At 41.9% G+C, this 20121-nt stretch overlaps 1 protein-coding gene across 1 annotated transcript; it reads right to left on the bottom strand.

Annotated features, from left to right (window-relative positions):
* Positions 1-3108: 3108 nt before the first annotated feature.
* On the bottom strand, positions 3109-17155 carry LOC118937897 (5-hydroxytryptamine receptor 3A-like). Its single transcript, XM_090191405.1, has 9 exons — positions 17152-17155; positions 16772-16932; positions 13494-13538; positions 13270-13379; positions 6185-6357; positions 5894-6057; positions 5482-5692; positions 3534-3692; positions 3109-3389 (listed from the first exon to the last, which is right to left on the bottom strand). The coding sequence occupies exons 1-9, from the start codon at positions 17153-17155 to the stop codon at positions 3109-3111; spliced, it is 1308 nt and encodes a 435-aa protein (XP_090047531.1).
* Positions 17156-20121: the final 2966 nt, after the last annotated feature.

Here is a 20121-nt window from a genome sequence, read left to right as displayed (position 1 = left end):
ATCCGTATAAACTCACCTGCACTGTGATAGTCTCAGAGGTCCGTTAAAAGCGCAGAGAGCATCATGAAGAACAAGGAACACACCAGGCAGGTCCGAGATACTGTTGTGAAGAAGTTTAAAGCCGGATTTGAATACAAAAATATTTCCCAAGCTTTAAACATCCCAAGGAGCACTGTGCAAGCGATAATATTGAAATGGAAGGAGTATCAGACCACTGCAAATCTACCAAGACCTGGCCGTCCCTCTAAACTTTCAGCTCATACAAGGAGAAGACTGATCAGAGATGCAGCCAAGAGGCCCATGATCACTCTGGATGAACTGCAGAGATCTACAGCTGAGGTGGGAGACTCTGTCCATAGGACAACAATCAAGTATATTGCACAAATCTGGCCTTTATGGAAGAGTGGCAAGAAGAAAGCCATTTCTTAAAGATATCCATAAAAAGTGTTGTTTAAAGTTTGCCACAAGTCACCTGGGAGACACATCAAACATGTGGAAGACGGTGCTCTGGTCAGATGAAACCAAAATTTAACTTTTTGGCAACAATGCAAAACGTTATGTTTGGCGTAAAAGCAACACAGCTGAACACACCATCCCCACTGTCAAACATGGTTGTGGCAGCATCATGGTTTGGGCCCGCTTTTCTTCAGCAGGGACAGGGAAGATGGTTAAAATTAATGGGGAGATGGATGGAGCCAAATACAGGACCATTCTGGAAGAATGGAAACCTGATGGAGTCTGCAAAAGACCTGAGACTGGGACGGAGATTTGTCTTCCAACAAGACAATGATCCAAAACATAAAGCAAAATCTACAATGGAATGGTTCAAAAATAAACATATCCAGGTGTTAGAATGGCCAAGTCAAAGTCCAGACCTGAATCCAATCGAGAATATGTGGAAAGAACTGAAAACTGCTGTTCACAAATGCTCTCCATCCAACCTCACTGAGCTCGAGCTGTTTTGCAAGGAGGAATGGGAAAAAAATTCAGTCTCTCGATGTGCAAAACTGATAGAGACATACCCCAAACGACTTACAGCTGTAATCGCAGCAAAAGGTGGCGCTACAAAGTATTAACTTAAGGGGGCTGAATAATTTTGCACGCCCAATTTTTCCGTTTTTGATTTGTTAAAAAAGTTTGAAATATCCAATAAATGTCGTTCCACCTCATGATTGTGTCCCACTTGTTGTTGATTCTTCACAAAAAAATACAGTTTTATATCTTTATGTTTGAAGCCTGAAATGTGGCAAAAGGTCGCAAAGTTCAAGGGGGCCGAATACTTTCGCAAGGCACTGTACTTATTTTCCACCATAATTTGCAAATAAATTCATAAAAAATCCTACAATGTGATTTTCTGGATTTTTTCCCCCTCATTTTGTCTGTCATAGTTGAAGTGTACCTATGATGAAAATTACAGGCCTCTCTCATCTTTTTAAGTGGGAGAACTTGCACAATTGGTGGCTGACTAAATACTTTTTTGCCCCACTGTAGGACTCGTTTTACTGTGGATATAGATACTTGTTTCCTCCAGCATCTTCCCAGGGCCCTTTGCTGTTGTTCTGGGATTCTCAGGTCTCTCCAGAGATGTTTGATTAAGTTCAAATCCAGGCTCTGGCGGGGCACCTCAAGGACATTCAGAGACTTGTCCTGAAGCCAATCCTGCAATGTCTTGTCCTGTGAACTGAGCTCTCTGGAGAAGGTTTTCATCAAGGATCACTCTGTACTTTTCTCCGTTCATCTTTGCCTTCATCCTGACTAGTCTCCCAGTCCCTATGCTTCACCGTAGGGATGGTGCCAGGTTTCCTCCAGACTTGACGCTTGGCATTCAGGCGAAAGAGTCCAATCTTGGTTTCATCAGACCAGATAATCTTGTTTCTCATGGTCTGAGAGTGTTTAGGTGCCTTTTGGCAAACTACAAGCAGTCTGACATGTGCCTTTTACTGAGGAGTGGCTTCCGGCTGGCCACTCTACCACTCTACCAAGGCCTGATTGGTGGAGTGCTGCAGAGATGGTTGTCCTTCTGGAAGGTTCTCCCATCTCCATAGAGGAACTCTGGAGCTCTGTAAGAGTGACCACTGGGTTCGTGGTCACCCCACTGACTAATGCCCTTCTCCCCAGATTGCTCAGTTTGGCCGGGCCCAGCTCTAGAAAAGAGTATTGCTGGTTCCAAACTTCTTACATGTTAGAATAATGGAGGCCACTGTGTTCTTGGTGACCTTCAATGCTGCAGAAATGTTTTGGTACCCTTCCCCAGATCTGTACCTTGATTCAGTCCTGTCTCGGAGCTCTACGGACAATTCTTTCAACCTCATGGCTTGGTTTTTGCTCTGACATGCACGGTCAACTGTGGGACCTTATATAGGCAGGTGTGTGCCTTTCCGTATCATGTCCAATTCATTGAATTTACCACAGCTGGACTCCAATCAAGTTGTAGAAACATCTGAAGAATCAATGGAAACAGGATGTACCTGAGCTAAATTTCGAGCCTCAAAGGAAAGGGTCTGAATACTAATGTCAATAGGGTATTTCAGTTTTTAATTTGTAATAAATTTGCAAACATTTCTCAACTTGTTATCACTTTGTCGTTATGGGGTGTTGTGTGTAGATTGAGATTTTTTTTGTTTTTTTACATTTTAGAATAAAGCTGTAAAAAATCAAGGGGTCTGAATACTTCCCAAATGCACTGTATATCACGGTGGCAAGGCACATGAACTAACAGGCTATAGAGCAAACAACGCAATTATCACAACACAGGTTGTAATATGATTTTTTTGGGGGAGGCTTGCCCATGGATGTTTCCCATGCACCACTGGAAACAATATGTTGCAAATAGTAATTGATTTATTTCAGTTAGCTCAATCACAGACATGAACAATAGCCTTAACAACAGAAGCAGTAGCTAAGTGAACCTAAGTCAGGTTAGGTAATGAAGATAATGTAAAATATATTAAAAGCTTTAGTCTACAGGTCTTGCGGGGAAACAGCTATTTATAAAGAATAATTTATTGGAATTTACCAGTATTATTTACCATTAAGTACCAATATTATGCATATAAGTAACCCAAAGAGCCTAAAAATCCTCATATATTGTAAATGCACTGTGCACAGTTAATGAAGCCACATGAAACTTATGAATATCAGAAAACTAATGGTGGTAATGAGATAAAGGCAAAAGTAAGCCTGGTCAATGCGTCTGGCCACTTTCTCCCAGTACCCCGGCTTCTTCTTGCCACATCTCACATTAACAGAGAACCATTCCTGCCGCACGTTCTGCACCTCCTTTAGGATCAGCTGCAGCAGGTAGGGGTTGTTCAGCCAGTTTCCATCGAGGTCCTTCTTGTTAAAGGTGTCCACCTTCTCCAGGCTGCTCTCAACATCTCTCTCAGGCTCTAAGAAGAAAATTGGAAGGTTTTCTTGCAGTTTCTGAAGTCTAATCAATTGTGTTGGGGGTATTATATTCTACATCTATGGCCTCAGTAATGTCCTGGATCATTATCAATCTCTTATGAAAATGACAAAAGAACAGATTTCACCTCTTCGGCATTCAGTCTCTTCTTGAGTCTCTTCGCAGGTCTTAGCAGAGGTCTGGACGTCCTGATCAACCCTGCTGTCCATATCAATCAGGAAGCTCATTAGCATGGTCTCCAGGAGGCTGAGGCCCGTAAGGGCAAAGATTACGATGCAGTAAATAGCTGGAGAACGGGAGATGTCAATGATATACAGTTGAAGTCAGAAGTTTACATACACTTAGGTTGGAGTAATTAAAACTCGTTTTTCAACCACTCCACATATTTATGGTTAACAAACTATAGTTTTGGCAACTTGGTTAGGACATCTACTTTGTCCATGACACAAGTCATTTTTCCAACAATTGTTTACAGGCAGATTATTTCACTTATAATTCACTGTATCACAATTCCAGTGGGTCAGAAGTTTACATACACTAAGTTGACTGTGCTTTTAAATAGCTTGGAAAATAACTGAAAATGATGCCATGGCTTTAGAAGCTTCTGATAGGCTAATTGACATAATTTGAGTCAATTGGAATTGTACCTGTGGATGTATTTCAAGGCCTACCTTCAAACGCAGTGCCTATTTGTTTGACATCAAGGGAAATTCAAAAGAAATCAGCCAAGACCAAAAGAAATCAGCCATCCTTGGGAGCAATTTCCAAACGCCTGAAGGTAACACGTTCATCTGTACAAACAATAGTACGCAAGTATAAACACCATGGGACCATGCAGGCATTATACAGCTCAGGAAGGAGACTCGTTCTGTCTCCTAGAGATTAACATACTTTGGTGCAAAAAGTGCAAATCAATCCCAGAACAACAGCAAAGGACCTTGTGAAGATGTTGAAGGAAACAGGTACTAAAGTACCTATATCCACAGCAAAACAAGTCCTATATCGACATAACCTGAAAGGCCGCTCAGCAAGGAAGAAGCCATTGCTCCAAAACCGCCATAACAAAGCCAGATTACAGTTTGCAACTGCACATGGGGAGAAAGATCGTACTTTTTGGAGAAATGTCCTCTGGTCTGATGAAACAAAAATAGAACTGTTTGGCCATAATGACCATCATTATGTTTGGAGGAAAAAGGGGGATGCTTGCAAGCCAAAGAACATCATCCCAACCATGAGCACAGGGGTGGCAGCATCATGTTGTGGGGGTGCTTTGCTGCAGAGGGACTGGTGCACTTCACAAATAGATGGCATCATGAGGATAGAAAATTAGGTGGATATATTGAAGCAATATCTCAAGACATCAGTCAGGAAGTTGAAGCTTGGTCGCAAATGGGTCTTCCAAATGGACAATGACCCCAAGCATACTTTCAAAGATGTGGGAAAATGGCTTAAGGACAACAAAGTCAAGGTATTGGAGTGGCCATCACAAAGCCCTAACCTCAATCCCATAGAAAATTTGTGGGCAGAACTGAAAAAGCATGTGCGAGCAAGGAGGCCTACACACCTGACTCAGTTACACCAGCTCTGTCAGGAGGAATGGGCCAAAATTCTTCCAACTTATTGTGGGAAGCTTGTGGAAGGCTACCCGACACGTTTGACCCAAGTTAAACATTTTAAAGGCAATGCTACCAAATGCTAATTGAGTGTATGTAAACTTCTGACCCATGGGCAATGTGATGAAAGAAATAAAAGCTGAAATACATAATTCTCTCTACTATTATTCTGACATTTCACATTCTTAAAATAAAGTGGTGATCCTAATTGACCTAAGACAGGGGAATTTTTACTAGGATTAAATGTCAGGAATTGTGAAAAACTGAGTTTAAATGTATTTGGCTAAGGTGTATGTAAACCTCCGACCTTAACTGTAAAATGAAAACACTTAGGAAATTATGGGGAAATATTCAGAATAAAGATGAGAATAAGACTGTGCAAATGACATGAGGCTAAATACAATTTGGAGGGGTGTTCTTGTATTTACCATGCTGTAAACCTATAATGTGGTAACTTCTCACCTATCACTGGCAGGTTATTTGCTGTGGAGGGCAGGATGTCATTGAGAATCAACAATAGGACAGAGATGGACAAGAGTATGGTCACTTTGAAGCCTAGCTTTTCCCCTTTGGCCTCACTGACAAAAAAGGAGGCCAAATCCAACACAAGAAAAAAGGCAATTGGTACCACAAGGTTGATTATATATAATAGTGGCCTCCTTCGTAAGGTGATCTGTATGGAAGGGGAAAAGGATCATATAAATTAGAATGCACAATAGACAAAAAATACTTGTCGAAATACTCATTATAATTATGAAAGGGACAAGTGTGATCCCTTCAGTTTGTAGTAGTCTCTTACAAATTATGAAATAATCCTAACATAACAACAGTCATTCTATTTAAAGATCATGCTGTCATTTGCCTCAATTAATACCTTGTATATTAGCTGATGCCATTTTTCATCACCACCATAATTTAGTTCTTCCTCAGTCATAGCAATGCCCAGGAAGTCCCATTCATCCAGTGTAGTCATGCTCTCCCTAGTTATGTGGTTCACCTCAGTGTCGCTGGCGAATGCCCGCAATTTTATTTCTGATGCTGAACAGATAAAATATTTTGTTGATGTTACATGTTTTTATAGTACAGCCCTCTGAAAAGGAGCTGAGAAAAAGGAGTTGATGAAAGAGGCTAAGGTACAAAGACATGTGTGTGAGGTTGGGGTTACCTCTGTGTATCATGGACTTAAAGGTGATGCTGCAGCTCTGGGTGTCAAGGGGGAACCTATAAAGATCCATCTTGCAGGAAGTGGTTAGCCGGCGCTGGTCAATCACTTGAGCTAACCAATTATGATGCACCTGGACATATGGGCTCAATATGGTACTACTTGTATCAGAGATGCTGAAAGTGCAGACAAAGATATATCAGTTTTTGGCCACTGTAAGAATGTACTTTCTTTACCAAGGAAGACAATGATATGTTACTTCTGAATAACATTAAAGCTTGTTTTTTATTTTATATATTTCATCTTTATTTAACCAGGTAGGCCAGTTGAGAACAAGTTCTCATTTATAACTGCGACCTGGCCAAGATAAAGCAAGGCAGTGCAACACAAACAACAACACACGTGGAATAAACAAACTTACAGTCAATAACATAATAGAAAAGTATATATACAGTGTGTGCAAATGCGGTAAGATAAGGGAGGTAAGGCAATAAATAGGCCATAGTGGTGAAATAATTAAAATTTAGCAATTAAACACTGTAGTGATAGACATGCAGAAGATTAATGTGCAAGTAGAGATACTGGGGTGCAAAGGAGAAGAAAAAAAAGTATGGGGATGAGGTAGTTGGATGGGCTATTTACAGATGAGCTATGTACAGGTGCAGTGATCTGTGAGCTGCTCTGACAGCTGGTGCTTAAAGTTAGAGAGGGAGATATAAGTCTCCAGCTTCAGTGATTTTTGCAATTTGTTCATGTCATTGGCAGCAGAGAACTGGAAGGAAAGGCAGCCAAAAGAGAAATTGGCATTGGGGGTGACCAGTGAAATATACCTGCTGGAGTGCGTGCTATGGGTGGGAGATGCTATGGTTACCAGTTAGCTGAGATAAGGTGGGGCTTTACCTAGCAAAGACTTATAGATGACTTTGAGTCAGTGGGTTTGGCGACGAATATGAAGCAATAGCCAGCCAACGAGAGCATACAGGTCGCAGTGGTGGGTAGTATATGGGGCTTTGGTGACAAAACAGATGGCCCTGTGATAGACTGCATCCAATTTGCTGAGTAGAGTGTTGGAGGCTATTTTGTAAATGACATCGCCGAAGACAAGGATCGGTAGGATAGTCAGATTTACGAGGGTATGTTTGGCAGCATGAGTGAAGGATGCTTTGTTGCGAGAAATAGGAAGCCGATTCTAGATTTAATTTTGGATTGGAGATGCTTAATGTGAGTCTGGAAGGAGAGTTTACAGTCTAACCAGACACCTAGGTATTTGTAGTTGTCCACATATTCTAAGTTAGAACCGTCCAGAGTAGTGATGCTGGACGGGCAGGCAGGTGCAGGCAGCGATTGGTTGAAGAGCATGCATTTAGTTTTACTTGTATTTAAGAGCAGTTGGAGGCCACGGAAGGAGAGTTGTATGGCATTGAAGCTCGTCTGGAGATTAGTTAACACAGTGTCCAAAGAAGGGCCAGAAGTATACAGAATGGGGTCATCTGCGTAGAGGTGGATCAGAGAATCCTCAGTAGCAAGAGCGACATAATCGGCCCGAGAAATTAACCCTGTGGCACCCCCATAGAGACTGCCAGAGGTCCGGACAACAGGCCCTCCGATTTGACACACAGAACTCTGTCTGAGAAGTAGTTGGTGAACCAGGCGAGGCAGTCATTTGAGAAACCAAGACTGTTGAGTCTGCCGATAAGAATGTGGTGATTGACAGAGTCGAAAGCCTTTGCCAGGTCAATGAATACAGCTGCACAGTATTGTCTCTTATCGATGGCGGTTATGATATCGTTTAGGACCTTGAGCATGGCTGAGGTGCACCCATGACCAGCTCAGAAACCAATATACACAGGCAGATTGCATAGTAGAGAAGGTACGGCGGGATTCAAAATGGTCGGTAATCTGTTTGTTAACTTGGCCTTTGAAGACCTTAGAAAGGCAGGGTAGGATAGATATAGGTCTGTAACAGTTTGGGTCTAGAGTGTCTCCCCCTTTGAAGAGGGGGATGACCGCGGCAGATTTTCAATCTTTGGGGATCTCAGACGATATGAAAGAGGTTGAACAGGCTAGTTATAGGGGTTGCAACAATTGTGGCGATTAATTTTAGAAAGAGAGGGTCCAGATTGTCTAGCCTGGCTGATTTGTAGAGGTCCAGATTTTGCAGCTCTTTCAGAACATCGACTATCTGGATTTGGGTGAAGGAGAAATGGGGGAGGCTTGGGCAAGTTGCTTTGGGAGGTGCAGGGCTGTTGACCGGGGTAGGGGTAGTCAGGTGGAAAGCATGGCCAGCCGTAGAAAAATGCTTGTTGAAATTCTCAATTATCGTGGATTTATCGGTGGTGACAGTGTTTCTTAGCCTCAGTGCAGTGGGCAGCTGGGAGGAAGTGCTCTTATTCTCCATGGACTTTACAGTGTCCCAGAATGTTTTGGAGTTTGTGCTACAGGATGCAAATTTCTGTTTGAAAAAGCTAGCCTTTGCTTTCCTAACTGCCTGTGTATATTGGTTCCTAATTTCCCTGAAAAGTTGCATATCGCGGGGGCTATTTGATGCTAATGCAGTACACCACAGGATGTTTTTGTGCTGGTCAAGGGTAGTCAGGTCTGGAGTGAACCAAGGGAAATATCTGTTCCTGGTTCTACATTTTTTGAACCGGGCATGCTTATTTAAGATTGTGAGGAAAGCACTTTTAAAGAATAACCAGGCATCCTCTACTGACGGAATGAGGTCAGTATTCTTCCAGGATACCCGGACCAGGTCGATTAGAAAGGCCTGCTTGTTGAAGTGTTTTAGGGAGCGTTTGACAGTGATGAGGGGTGGTCGTTTGACCGCAGACCCATGACGGACGCAGGCAATGAGGCAGTGATCGCTGAGATCCTGGTTGAAGACAGCAGAGGTGTTTTTGGAGGGCAGGTTGGTTAGGATGATATCTATGAGGGTGCTCGTGTTTACGAATTTGGGGTTGTACCTGGTAGGTTCATTGATCATTTGTGTGAGATTGAGGGCATCTATCTTAGATTGTAGGACGGCTAGGGTGTTAAGTATGTCCCAGTTTCGGTCACCTAACAGCACGAGCTCTGAAGATAGATGGGGGGGCAATCAATTCACATATGGTGTCCAGGGTACAGCTAAGGGCAGAAGGTGGTCTATAGCAAGCGGCAGCGGTGAGAGACTTGTTTCTGGAAAGGTGTATTTTTAAAAGTCGAAGCTCAAATTGTTTGGGCACAGACCTGGATAGTATGGCAGTAGATTGCAGCTCTGCCCCCTTTGGCAGTTCTATCTTGTCTGAAAATGTTGTAGTTAGGGATGGAAATTCCAGGGTTTTTGGTGGCCTTCCTAAGCCAGGATGCAGACACGGCTAGGACATCCGGGTTGGCAGAGTGTACTAAAGCAGTGAATGAAACAAACTTAGGGAGGAGGCTTTAATGTGAACATGCATGAAACCCAGGCTTTTACGGTTACAGAAGTCAACAAATGAGAGTGCCTGGGGAATGGGAGTGGGGCTAGGCACTGCAGGGCCTGGATTAACCTCTACATCCCCAGAGGAGGAGTAGGATAAGGGTACGGCTAAAGGCTATCAGAACTGGTTGTCTAGTGCGTTCGGAACAGAGAGTAAAAGGAGCAGGTTTCTGGGCACGGAAGAATAGAATCAAGGCATAATGTACAGACAAGGGTACGGTAGGATGTGAATACAGTGAAGGTAAACCTAGGCATTGAGTGACGATGAGAGAGGTATTGTCTCTAGAGACACCATTTAAACCAGGTGAGGTCACTGCATGTGTGGGAGGTGGAACAAAAGGGTTAACTAAGGCATATTGAGCTGGAGGCTCTACAGTAAAATAAGACAATAATCACTAACCAAAACAGCGATGGACAAGGCATATTGACATTAGGGAGAGGCATGCGTAGCCGAGTGATCATTGAGTCTAGGGAGTAGCTAGGCAGGCTGGAGACACGGCGATTCAGACAGCTATCCGGGGATAGCAGAAGGGCCTTAGGGGGACGTTGTGACGGAAGAGTCAGTTGTAGCCCCCTCGGGCGGTTACTTCGGCAGACCGGTCGTGTTGGATCGGCAGGGCTCCGTGTAGTAAAAGGGTCGAGGCCAATTGGCAAAATAGGTGTTGTAGCCCAAGACAATTGGCTGATGGACTTCTTCAGCTAACAGTCTGATATGCTCTGAACAGCTAGCGGGCCGCGGCTAGCAGATGGTCATTCAGGGGACGTTGCGACTGAGGAGCTTGTTGAAGACCCCCTCGAGCGGATTATGTCGGTAGACCAGTCGTGAGGGATCGGCAGGCTTTTGTATCGACAGTAAAAGGGGTCCAGGCCAATTGTCAAAATAGGTATTGTAGCCCAAGGAGTGGCTGATGGACCTCTTCAGCTACTATGAAGGACCCAAAATTAAAAGATTTACAAAGTTACAACATTATATAAAACATCTAATGGGGAAAATTGGTAAAGGAAGTCAAGTTCAGAAGTATAGTTTAGTGGGACAGTGCAAAGGCAAAAAATGTTGTTCATCTTATCCCAGACTGAGATCCGGTTTCAAAGGACACCAAACAGACTTTTCATAAAAGCAGCTTTGTATTTTTCCCCTGAAACAACGCATTAAACACACAGAGACATAGGGTTCTCGTATTCAGCTCCAATGCCCATTGTTTGTTCCCTACAAAGGCTATCTGAAAGATACCTTTTTATCAGTATATCGTCATGGTTTCTATGGTTGACAATCAACTACAAATAATCCAATCAAAGTGTATTTGTCCCGTACACAGATTAGCGGTCGTGTAACGTCTACTCCCGCTCCGGCGCTCGAGGTTGCCAGTTTACTAACCACCGGTCCTGGCAACCCATCATTATGCACACCTGACAACCATTATTATGCACACCTGCGCCTCATCATTAGGCACACTTGGACTTCAACACTACCCTGATTACTTCCCCTATATCTGTCAATCTGTAGTTTTTCTCACCAGGCAGTATTGTTTCTGTTTTCATGTCAGACGCGTCGCTTGTTTTGTATCACGCCATGTTCGTTTATAGCAAACTCACGAACTGCACCTGCGTCTCCAGAACAGGACGTTAAAGCAGGTGCAGCAAAATGCTTGTGTTTCTAGCTCCAGCAATGCAGTAAATATCTAGCAGGACAAAACTAATACACAAAAAGAAACAAGAAATTAAGATACCAGATCAAGCAATATCGAAAAGGGAAATGTCAGAGTCCGGAATATAAATACCTAGTGTGTAGACAGTATGAACAATATATGTAGGACAAATTGATGTACAACAGTAGTTAAATGGATGAGCTATGTTGATAATTCAGTACTTAAAGTGAGATAACTTAATTTCTCAGATAAAATTAACAGAATAATGTTGCAGGAGTGTTAATCTTATCTGTTTCTAACCACAAACAATTTTTGACCAATACACATTATGAAACATAATTTAAGTGACCAGTGTTCAATGACTATGTACTTATAGGGAAGCAGTCTCTAAGGTGCAGGGTAGTACCCTGTGGTAGCCGGCTAGGTGCAGAACAAGGTACTGGGCGGAGACCATCTAGTGATAACTGTTTAGCAGTCTGATGGCCTGGAGAAAGAAGCTGCTTTTTAGTCTCTCGGCCCCAGCTTTGATGCACCTGTTCTTTCTCCGCCTGCTAGATGGTAGCGGGTGACTAGGTTGTGGCTCAGGTGGCTGAGGTCCTAAGATATATTCAAAACATCAAAAAATGTAAACAAAAAAAACACATTTCTAATACACATTATTTTGATATCCATTTAGCTGTGGGCTCATCTATCTCTGACTACTTCCTATGACACCAGGTGTTGTAGATGTCCTGGAGGGTAGGCAGTGTGCCCTCAGTGAAGTGTTGGGCTATCCGCACCACTCTCTGGAGAGCCCTGCAGTTGTGGGTGGTGCAGTTGCCATACTAGGCAGTGATACAGCCCGACAGTGCTCTCAATGGTGCATCTGTAGAAGTTCTTAGGGTCTTAGGGGACAAGCCAAATTTCTTCAGCTTCATGAGGTTGAAGAGGCACTGTTGCACCTTCACCACAGTGTCGGTGTGGAGGGACCATTTCAGGTCCTCAGTGATATCCACGCTGATGTGGATGGGTGCAATCTCTCTCGGCCATCTCCACGATCAGCTCCTTCGTTTTGTTGGTTAAGGTTAATTTTCCTTGCACCGCTCCACCAGGGCTCTCACCTCCTCCCTGTAGGCTGTCTCGTCGTTGTTGGACGGCAGCAATGAAATTTACAGCAACGACAGGTGTAGTATATAGAGTATATAGAGTATATAGAGTATATAGAGGTGTAGTATACAAGCACTTTTAGTGTTATTTTTTAAGTTTAAATTATTATTATTGTTTTTTTTCTCCCCAATTTTGTGGTTGTTAGTAGTTACTATCTTGTCTCATTGCTACAACTCCCGTACGGGCTCGGGAGAGACAAAGGTGTGTCCTCCGAAAGCCATTAGTCCTCCGAAACACAACCCAACCAAGCCGCACTGCTTCTTAACACAGCGCGCATCCAACCCGGAAGCCAGCCGCACCAATGTGTCGGAGGAAATACTGTGCACCTGGCGACCTGGTTAGCGTGCACTGCGCCCGGCCCGCCAGTGTAGTTCGCGGTGAAACAAGGATATCCCTACAGGCCAAACCCTCCCTAAACGACGCTAGGCCAATCATGCGTCACCCCATGGACCTCCCGGTCACGGCCGGCTGCGACAGAGCCTGGGCGCGAACCCAGAGTCTCTGGTGGCACAGCTAGCACTGCGATGCAGTGCCCTAGACCACTGCGATGCAGTGCCCTAGACCACTGCGCCACCCAGGAGGCCCACTTTTAGTGTTATTTGACCCCTTATCAAACATACAAATTGTGGAAACTCTTTGATAAAAGGTATTTCATTGTGATGGACTGTACATAAAGGCTAACGATGAAGTAGAGAAGGATCACTTTTGTTATCATGTTATAGTATAATTACAAAGCTATTCAAATGCATTTCATTTTAAGGAAACAGAAGGAGGGAAAAAATATCCATAGTGAAAATGTGTTGACTGCTGAAATATTGCTGAGACATATGAATGGTACTCACTCTTCTTGGATACCTATATCTGGTATCCAGACCCGTTCTCGCGGAACAGTCATTTTTGAAATTCCACAAAATTCCTTTGGTTCCCAAGCTATGAAGTAATTCACCCAGGCCTGTACATAATACAGGGGTTAAGAAGTAAATGTACATGAAAATCAATTATTATTACAACAGACTGTAAGGGAAATAAATATCAGTGAATAAATATCAACAGCATCTGTACTTACTGTTGAGATTAAGACGTAGCTGGTGAAAGTTGAGGACTTCTCATTCTGCAGACAATCATAAATGAATAATTTCAAATTGATGTACAGGTAACTGCCAAAATAAAGGAAACACCAACATAAAGTGTCTTATTAGGGTGCCAGAACAGTTTAAATGCATCTTGGAATAGATTCTATAAGTGTCTGGAACTCTATTGGAGGGATGCAACACCATTCTTCCACAATAAATATAATTTGGTGTATTGTTGACGGTGGTGTAAAATGCTGTCTCAGGCGCCGCTTCAGAATCTCACAAATGTGTTCAATTGGGTTGAGATCTGGTGACTGAGATGGCTTGGCATGGCATATGGTTTACATAGTTTTCATGCTCATCAAACCATTCAGTGACCACTAATGTCCATTGTCATCCTATTGGGGCATAGCCATTGTAGCCAAAATAATGGCCTGCTCTGTATTTTTATTCATGACCCTAAGCGTGATGGGATATTAATTGCTTAATTAACTCAGGAACCACACCTGTGTGAAAGCACCTGCTTTCAAAATATTTTGTATTCCTCATTTACTCAAGTGTTTCCATTATTTTGGCAGTTACTCATAAGTGGTGGTAGTAGTACATACACTCTTAGAAAAAAGGGTTCCAAAGGGATTCTTTGGCTGTCTCCATAGGATAACCCTTTTTGGTTCCAGGTAGAACCCTCTGTGGAAAGGGCTCTACATGGAACCAAAAAGGGTTCTTCAAAGGGTTATCCTATGGGGAGGTGCATTTATACGGAGACTTAATTACACACAGGTGGATTGTATTTATCATCATTAGTCATTTAGGTCAACATTGGATCATTCAGAGATCCTCACTGAACTTCTGGAGAGAGTTTGCTGCACTGAAAGTAAAGGGGCTGAATAATTTTGCACGCCCAATTTTTCCGTTTTTGATTTGTTAAAAAAGTTTGAAATATCCAATAAATGTCGTTCCACTTCATGATTGTGTCCCACTTGTTGTTGATTCTTCACAAAATAATACAGTTTTATATCTTTATGTTTGAAGCCTGAAATGTGGCAAAAGGTCGCAAGGTTCAAGGAGGCCGAATACTTTCGCAAGGCACTGTACTAACAGAAATGCAATTGCACACTTCCTAACAAACTGCTGACATTATTGAAATAACCACATTAAGCTATAAACACTACAGTACCATATACTGCATGCCTTTTTGTTTTTCATCCAAAACATGTTTTAGCTCTTGTTTTTTGAGGTTTGGGGCTTACAAATGATAATCCAATCATAATCTTTTGTACCCCCAGCCTAAAATGTAATTTGTTGAAAATACGTTTTTTTGCTATTTATTTGTAATATTTGTTCAAAGCAAGTATTGACTTAACTTCAGATTAGCCTACACACAACACCCCATAATGTCAAAGTGGAATTATGTTTTTCGATTTTTTACAAATGAAAAGCTGAAATGTCTTAAGTCATTAAGTATTCAACCCCTTTGTTATGGCAAGCCCAAATAAGTTAAAGAATAAAAATGTGCTCAACCAGTCACATAAGCATGAACTCACTCTGTGTGCAATACTAGTGTTTAGCATGATTTTAGAATAACTACCTCACCTCTGAACCCCACACATATAATTATCTGTCTAGCAGTGAATTTCAAACACAGATTCAACCACAAAGACCAGGGAGGTTTTCAAACGCCTCCCAAAGAAGGGCACCTATTGGTAGATTGGTACATTTAAAAAAATCAAAAGCAGAGATTGGATATCCTATGAGCATGGTGAGGTTAATAATTCAAGTTTGGATGGTGTATCAATACACCCAGTCACGACAAAGATACAGGCGTCCTTCCTAACTCAGTTGCCGAAGAGCAAGGAAACCGCTCTGGAATTTCACCATGAGGTCAATAGTGACTTTAAAACAGTTACAAAGATTAATGGCTGTGATAGGAGAAAACTGAGGATGGATCAACAACATTGTAGTTTCTCCACAATACTAACCTAATTAACAGAGTGAAAAAAAGGAAGCCTGTACAGAATACAAATATTCCTAAACATGCATCCTGTTTGTAACAAAGCACTAAAATAAAACTACAAACCATGTGGCCAAGCAATTCACTTTTTGTCCTGAATACAAATCGTTATGTTTGGGGCAAATCCAATATATTACTGAGTACCACTCTCCATATTTTCAAGCATAGCGGTGGCTGCATCATGTTATGGGTAAACTTGTAATCGTTAAAGACTGGGAAGTTTTTCAGGATAAAAAAAGCACAAGCGAAATCCTAGAGGAAAATCTGGTTCAGTCTGCTTTCCACCAGACACAGGGAGATTAATTCACCTTTCAGCAGGACAATAACCTAAAACACAAGGCAAAATCTACACTGGAGTTGCTTACCAAGAAGACACTGAATGTTCCTAAGTGGCTGAGTTTCAGTTTTGACTGAAATCCACATGAAGATCTATGGCAACACCTGAAAATTGTTGTCTAGCAATGGTCAACAACTAATTTGACAGAGCTTGAAAGATTTTTTAAATAATAAATGGGCTAATGTTGCACAATCCAGATGTGGAAACCTCTTAGACTTACCAAGAAAGACTCACAGCTGTAATCGCTGCCAAAGGTGATTCTAAACATGTATCACCCAGGGGGTTGAATATGTATCTAACCAAGATATATTACTGTTTTCTTTCTCATAAAGTTTTTACAAATGTTAGAATTGTTCTTCCTCTGACAGTATTTTCTGTAGATTGTTGACAAAAAAATGACAATTAAATCCCTTTTAATCCTACTTTGTAACACAAAAAAATGTAGAAAAAGTCAAGGGGTGCGAATACTTTCTGAAGGCACTGTATAGATTACGTAGTCATAAAAAAAAATATTGAAATACTTCTGTCCTTATACACACAGCATGTGTCTCCTGTAAGACAACTTGTATGGATGATCCTCCAAGTGTTGCATCAAACAGGTCTCGTTCCAGTCCAACTATATTGCATCAACCAACGGTTGTATGCCATGTTATGAACTGCACAGTTGGGTATCAGATTGATATCATTATTTATATTGATATATTATATTATCATTATTATTATTATACTTTATATTAATTGTTGATATACTATAATATTGATATCAACATATCATATATTTGTATACTGTTTACTCACTGTACATATATATATATATATATATATATATATATATATATATATATATATATATATATATAAAAGTTTCAGGGCAGAGCTCACCCAACAAAATGTTGGCAGATGGTTTAAAGACAAACACTTACCAAATCCATAATACCAAACAGAATCATGTCTACCATAACTAGTGTAGAATTGGTCCAGTGCACCACAGGCCGCAGACCTGTTGTACTTTCATTTATCTGTGACAGACCCAAGTGATCCTGAAGACGATGATAGGAACAGTCCTCCATAGTGGAGACACCACCTGCTTAGGAGAGTAGACCCTACCTTAGATTACAGAAGACATGGATCACAACTGATACAAATAGTGGCACAGTGGATGGGTTATCCGTACGTGGTAGAATATGGGACTCATATGCAAGTTCCATTTTCAATATTGTGTCAAAAAATGTATTATTTTCTTAGAAGCCAAAGACAAACAAGGAGAAAGAGGAGCTGAGAGAAATCAAAAATGAGAACTCACCCATTAGAGCGAGTGAACACAGAAGCCACAGAGTGCTCATTGCTGTATGTTTAGGCTCACAGGTCCAGCCGAATGGTGTCCAAGTGGGAGAGGGCTGTGTTTTATATGTGTGTGAGAATATTATGTGAGTGTGGCCCAATCACATGGCTAGTTGACTTTACTCAGGGCCATTGTCAGAGGTACAGAGTGTTCAAGCCAAAACCTTCTGGGTCATTCCACAAATTCATTGCTATTTGAGAAGTGTAACTTAGTCAAATGATTTTGTTGATTTCACCTCATTTTAACAATCTGTCATAAAGAGCACATGTTCAACTTCATAAAAAGTATTTTCTCATCTAAAGAAGTTAAATAAATTACTAGAGTAAGTGCTTATTAAGGGCTAAATAAAGTAACAAAGTGAACTGTAACAGGGTTTAATATGTACAGTGCCTTGCGAAAGTATTCGGCCCCCTTGAACTTTGCGACCTTTTGCCACATTTCAGGCTTCAAACATAAAGATATAAAACTGTATTTTTTTGTGAAGAATCAACAACAAGTGGGACACAATCATGAAGTGGAACGACATTTATTGGATATTTCAAACTTTTTTAACAAATCAAAAACTGAAAAATTGGGCGTGCAAAATTATTCAGCCCCCTTAAGTTAATAATTTGTAGCGCCACCTTTTTGCTGCGATTACAGCTGTAAGTCGCTTGGGGTATGTCTCTATCAGTTTTGCACATCGAGAGACTGACATTTTTTCCCATTCCTCCTTGCAAAACAGCTCGAGCTCAGTGAGGTTGAATGGAGAGCATTTGTGAACAGCAGTTTTCAGTTCTTTCCACAGATTCTCGATTGGATTCAGATCTGGACTTTGACTTGGCCATTCTAACACCTGGATATGTTTATTTTTGAACCATTCCATTGTAGATTTTGCTTTATGTTTTGGATCATTGTCTTGTTGGAAGACAAATCTCCTTCCCAGTCTCAGGTCTTTTGCAGACTCCATCAGGTTGTGGGGATGGTGTGTTCAGCTGTGTTGCTTTTACGCCAAACATAACGTTTTGCATTATTGCCAAAAAGTTCAATTTTGGTTTCATCTGACCAGAGCACCTTCTTCCACATGTTTGGTGTGTCTCCCAGGTGGCTTGTGGCAAACTTTAAACTACACTTTTTATGGATATCTTTAAGAAATGGCTGTCTTCTTGCCACTCTTCCATAAAGGCCAGATTTGTGCAATATACGACTGATTGTTGTCCTATGGACAGAGTCTCCCACCTCAGCTGTAGATCTCTGCAGTTCATCCAGAGTGATCATGGGCCTCTTGGCTGCATCTCTGATCAGTCTTCTCCTTGTATGAGCTGAAAGTTTAGAGGGACGGCCAGGTCTTGGTAGATTTGCAGTGGTCTGATACTCCTTCCATTTCAATATTATCGCTTGCACAGTGCTCCTTGGGATGTTTAAAGCTTGGGAAATATTTTTGTATTCAAATCCGGCTTTAAACTTCTTCACAACAGTATCTCGAACCTGCCTGGTGTGTTCCTTGTTCTTCATGATGCTCTCTGCGCTTTTAACGGACCTGAGACTATCACAGTGCAGGTGCATTTATACGGAGACTTGATTACACACAGGTAGATTGTATTTATCATCATTAGTCATTTAGGTCAACATTGGATCATTCAGAGATCCTCACTGAACTTCTGGAGAGAGTTTGCTGCACTGAAAGTAAAGGGGCTGAATAATTTTGCACGCCCAATTTTTCAGTTTTTGATTTGTTAAAAAAGTTTGAAATATCCAATAAATGTCGTTCCACTTCATGATTGTGTCCCACTTGTTGTTGATTCTTCACAAAAAAATACAGTTTTATATCTTTATGTTTGAAGCCTGAAATGTGGCAAAAGGTCGCAAAGTTCAAGGGGGCCGGATACTTTCGCAAGGCACTGTATTTTAAATCAGCCATAAATACCCTTGTGACGGGAATGGAAGCTTGTTGGGTGAAACAGGGAGTAGCAATTTATTTCAACCTTCATAAAAATGAAATTTTCAGTTTTCCACCACAAAACACCAGAAAACAGCAAAAAAAAAAAGAAAAAAAAAGAGTAGAACCAGCTAACCTGCTTTTACTCTATGATTTGACTATTATATGTTCATGTGTTTCTTTTGAAAAATATTTAAAAAGGAATAGTTTCACCATATTAAAAATGAGAGTTCAGTTCACATAACCGGGTTGACCTTCCTGTGACATTGGGTGGTGTAGGTGTCCTGGAGGGCAGGTAGTTTGCCCCCGGTGATGCGTTGTGCAGACCTCACTACCCTCTGGAGAGCCTTACGGTTGTGGGCGGAGCAGTTGCCGTACCAGGCGGTGATACAGCCCGACAGGATGCTCTCGATTGTGCATCTGTAGAAGTTTGTGAGTGCTTTTGGTGACAAGCCGAATTTCTTCAGCCTTCTGAGGTTGAAGAGGCGCTGCTGCGCCTTCTTCACGATGCTGTCTGTGTGAGTGGACCAATTCAGTTTGTCTGTGATGTGTACACCGAGGAACTTAAAACTTACTACCCTCTCCACTACTGTTCCATCGATGTGGATAGGGGGGTGTTCCCTCTGCTGTTTCCTGAAGTCCACAATCATCTCCTTTGTTTTGTTGACGTTGAGTGTGAGGTTATTTTCCTGACACCACACTCCGAGGGCCCTCACCTCCTCCCTGTAGGCCGTCTCGTCGTTGTTGGTAATCAAGCCTAACAGCCTTGGTTTCTCAAATGATTGCTTCGCCTGGTTCACCAACTACTTCTCTGATAGAGTTCAGTGTGTCAAATCGGAGGTCCTGTTGTCCGGACCTCTGGCAGTCTCTATGGGGGTGCCATAGGGTTCAATTATTGGGCCGACTCTCTTCTCTGTATACATCAATGATGTCGCTCTTGCTGCTGGTGAGTCTCTGACCCACCTCTACGCAGACGACACCATTATGTATACTTCTGGCACTTCTTTGGACAC

This window comes from Oncorhynchus mykiss, chromosome 12, assembly GCF_057628025.1.
Source record: "Oncorhynchus mykiss isolate SJ-2025 chromosome 12, ASM5762802v1, whole genome shotgun sequence".
Lineage (NCBI taxonomy): Eukaryota > Metazoa > Chordata > Actinopteri > Salmoniformes > Salmonidae > Oncorhynchus > Oncorhynchus mykiss.
This window is presented reverse-complemented; position numbering and strand designations above follow the sequence as displayed.

Bases quoted from the DNA above. Each gene is read 5' to 3' on its own strand.
- LOC118937897 (XM_090191405.1), bottom strand. The intron at 13,539-16,771 runs GTAAGTGTTTGT...GATTGTCTGCAG, and splicing joins TGTTTGGTATTATGGATTTG to AATGAGAAGTCCTCAACTTT. The intron at 3,390-3,533 runs GTGAAATCTGTT...TTTTCTTCTTAG, and splicing joins AGAGACTGAATGCCGAAGAG to AGCCTGAGAGAGATGTTGAG.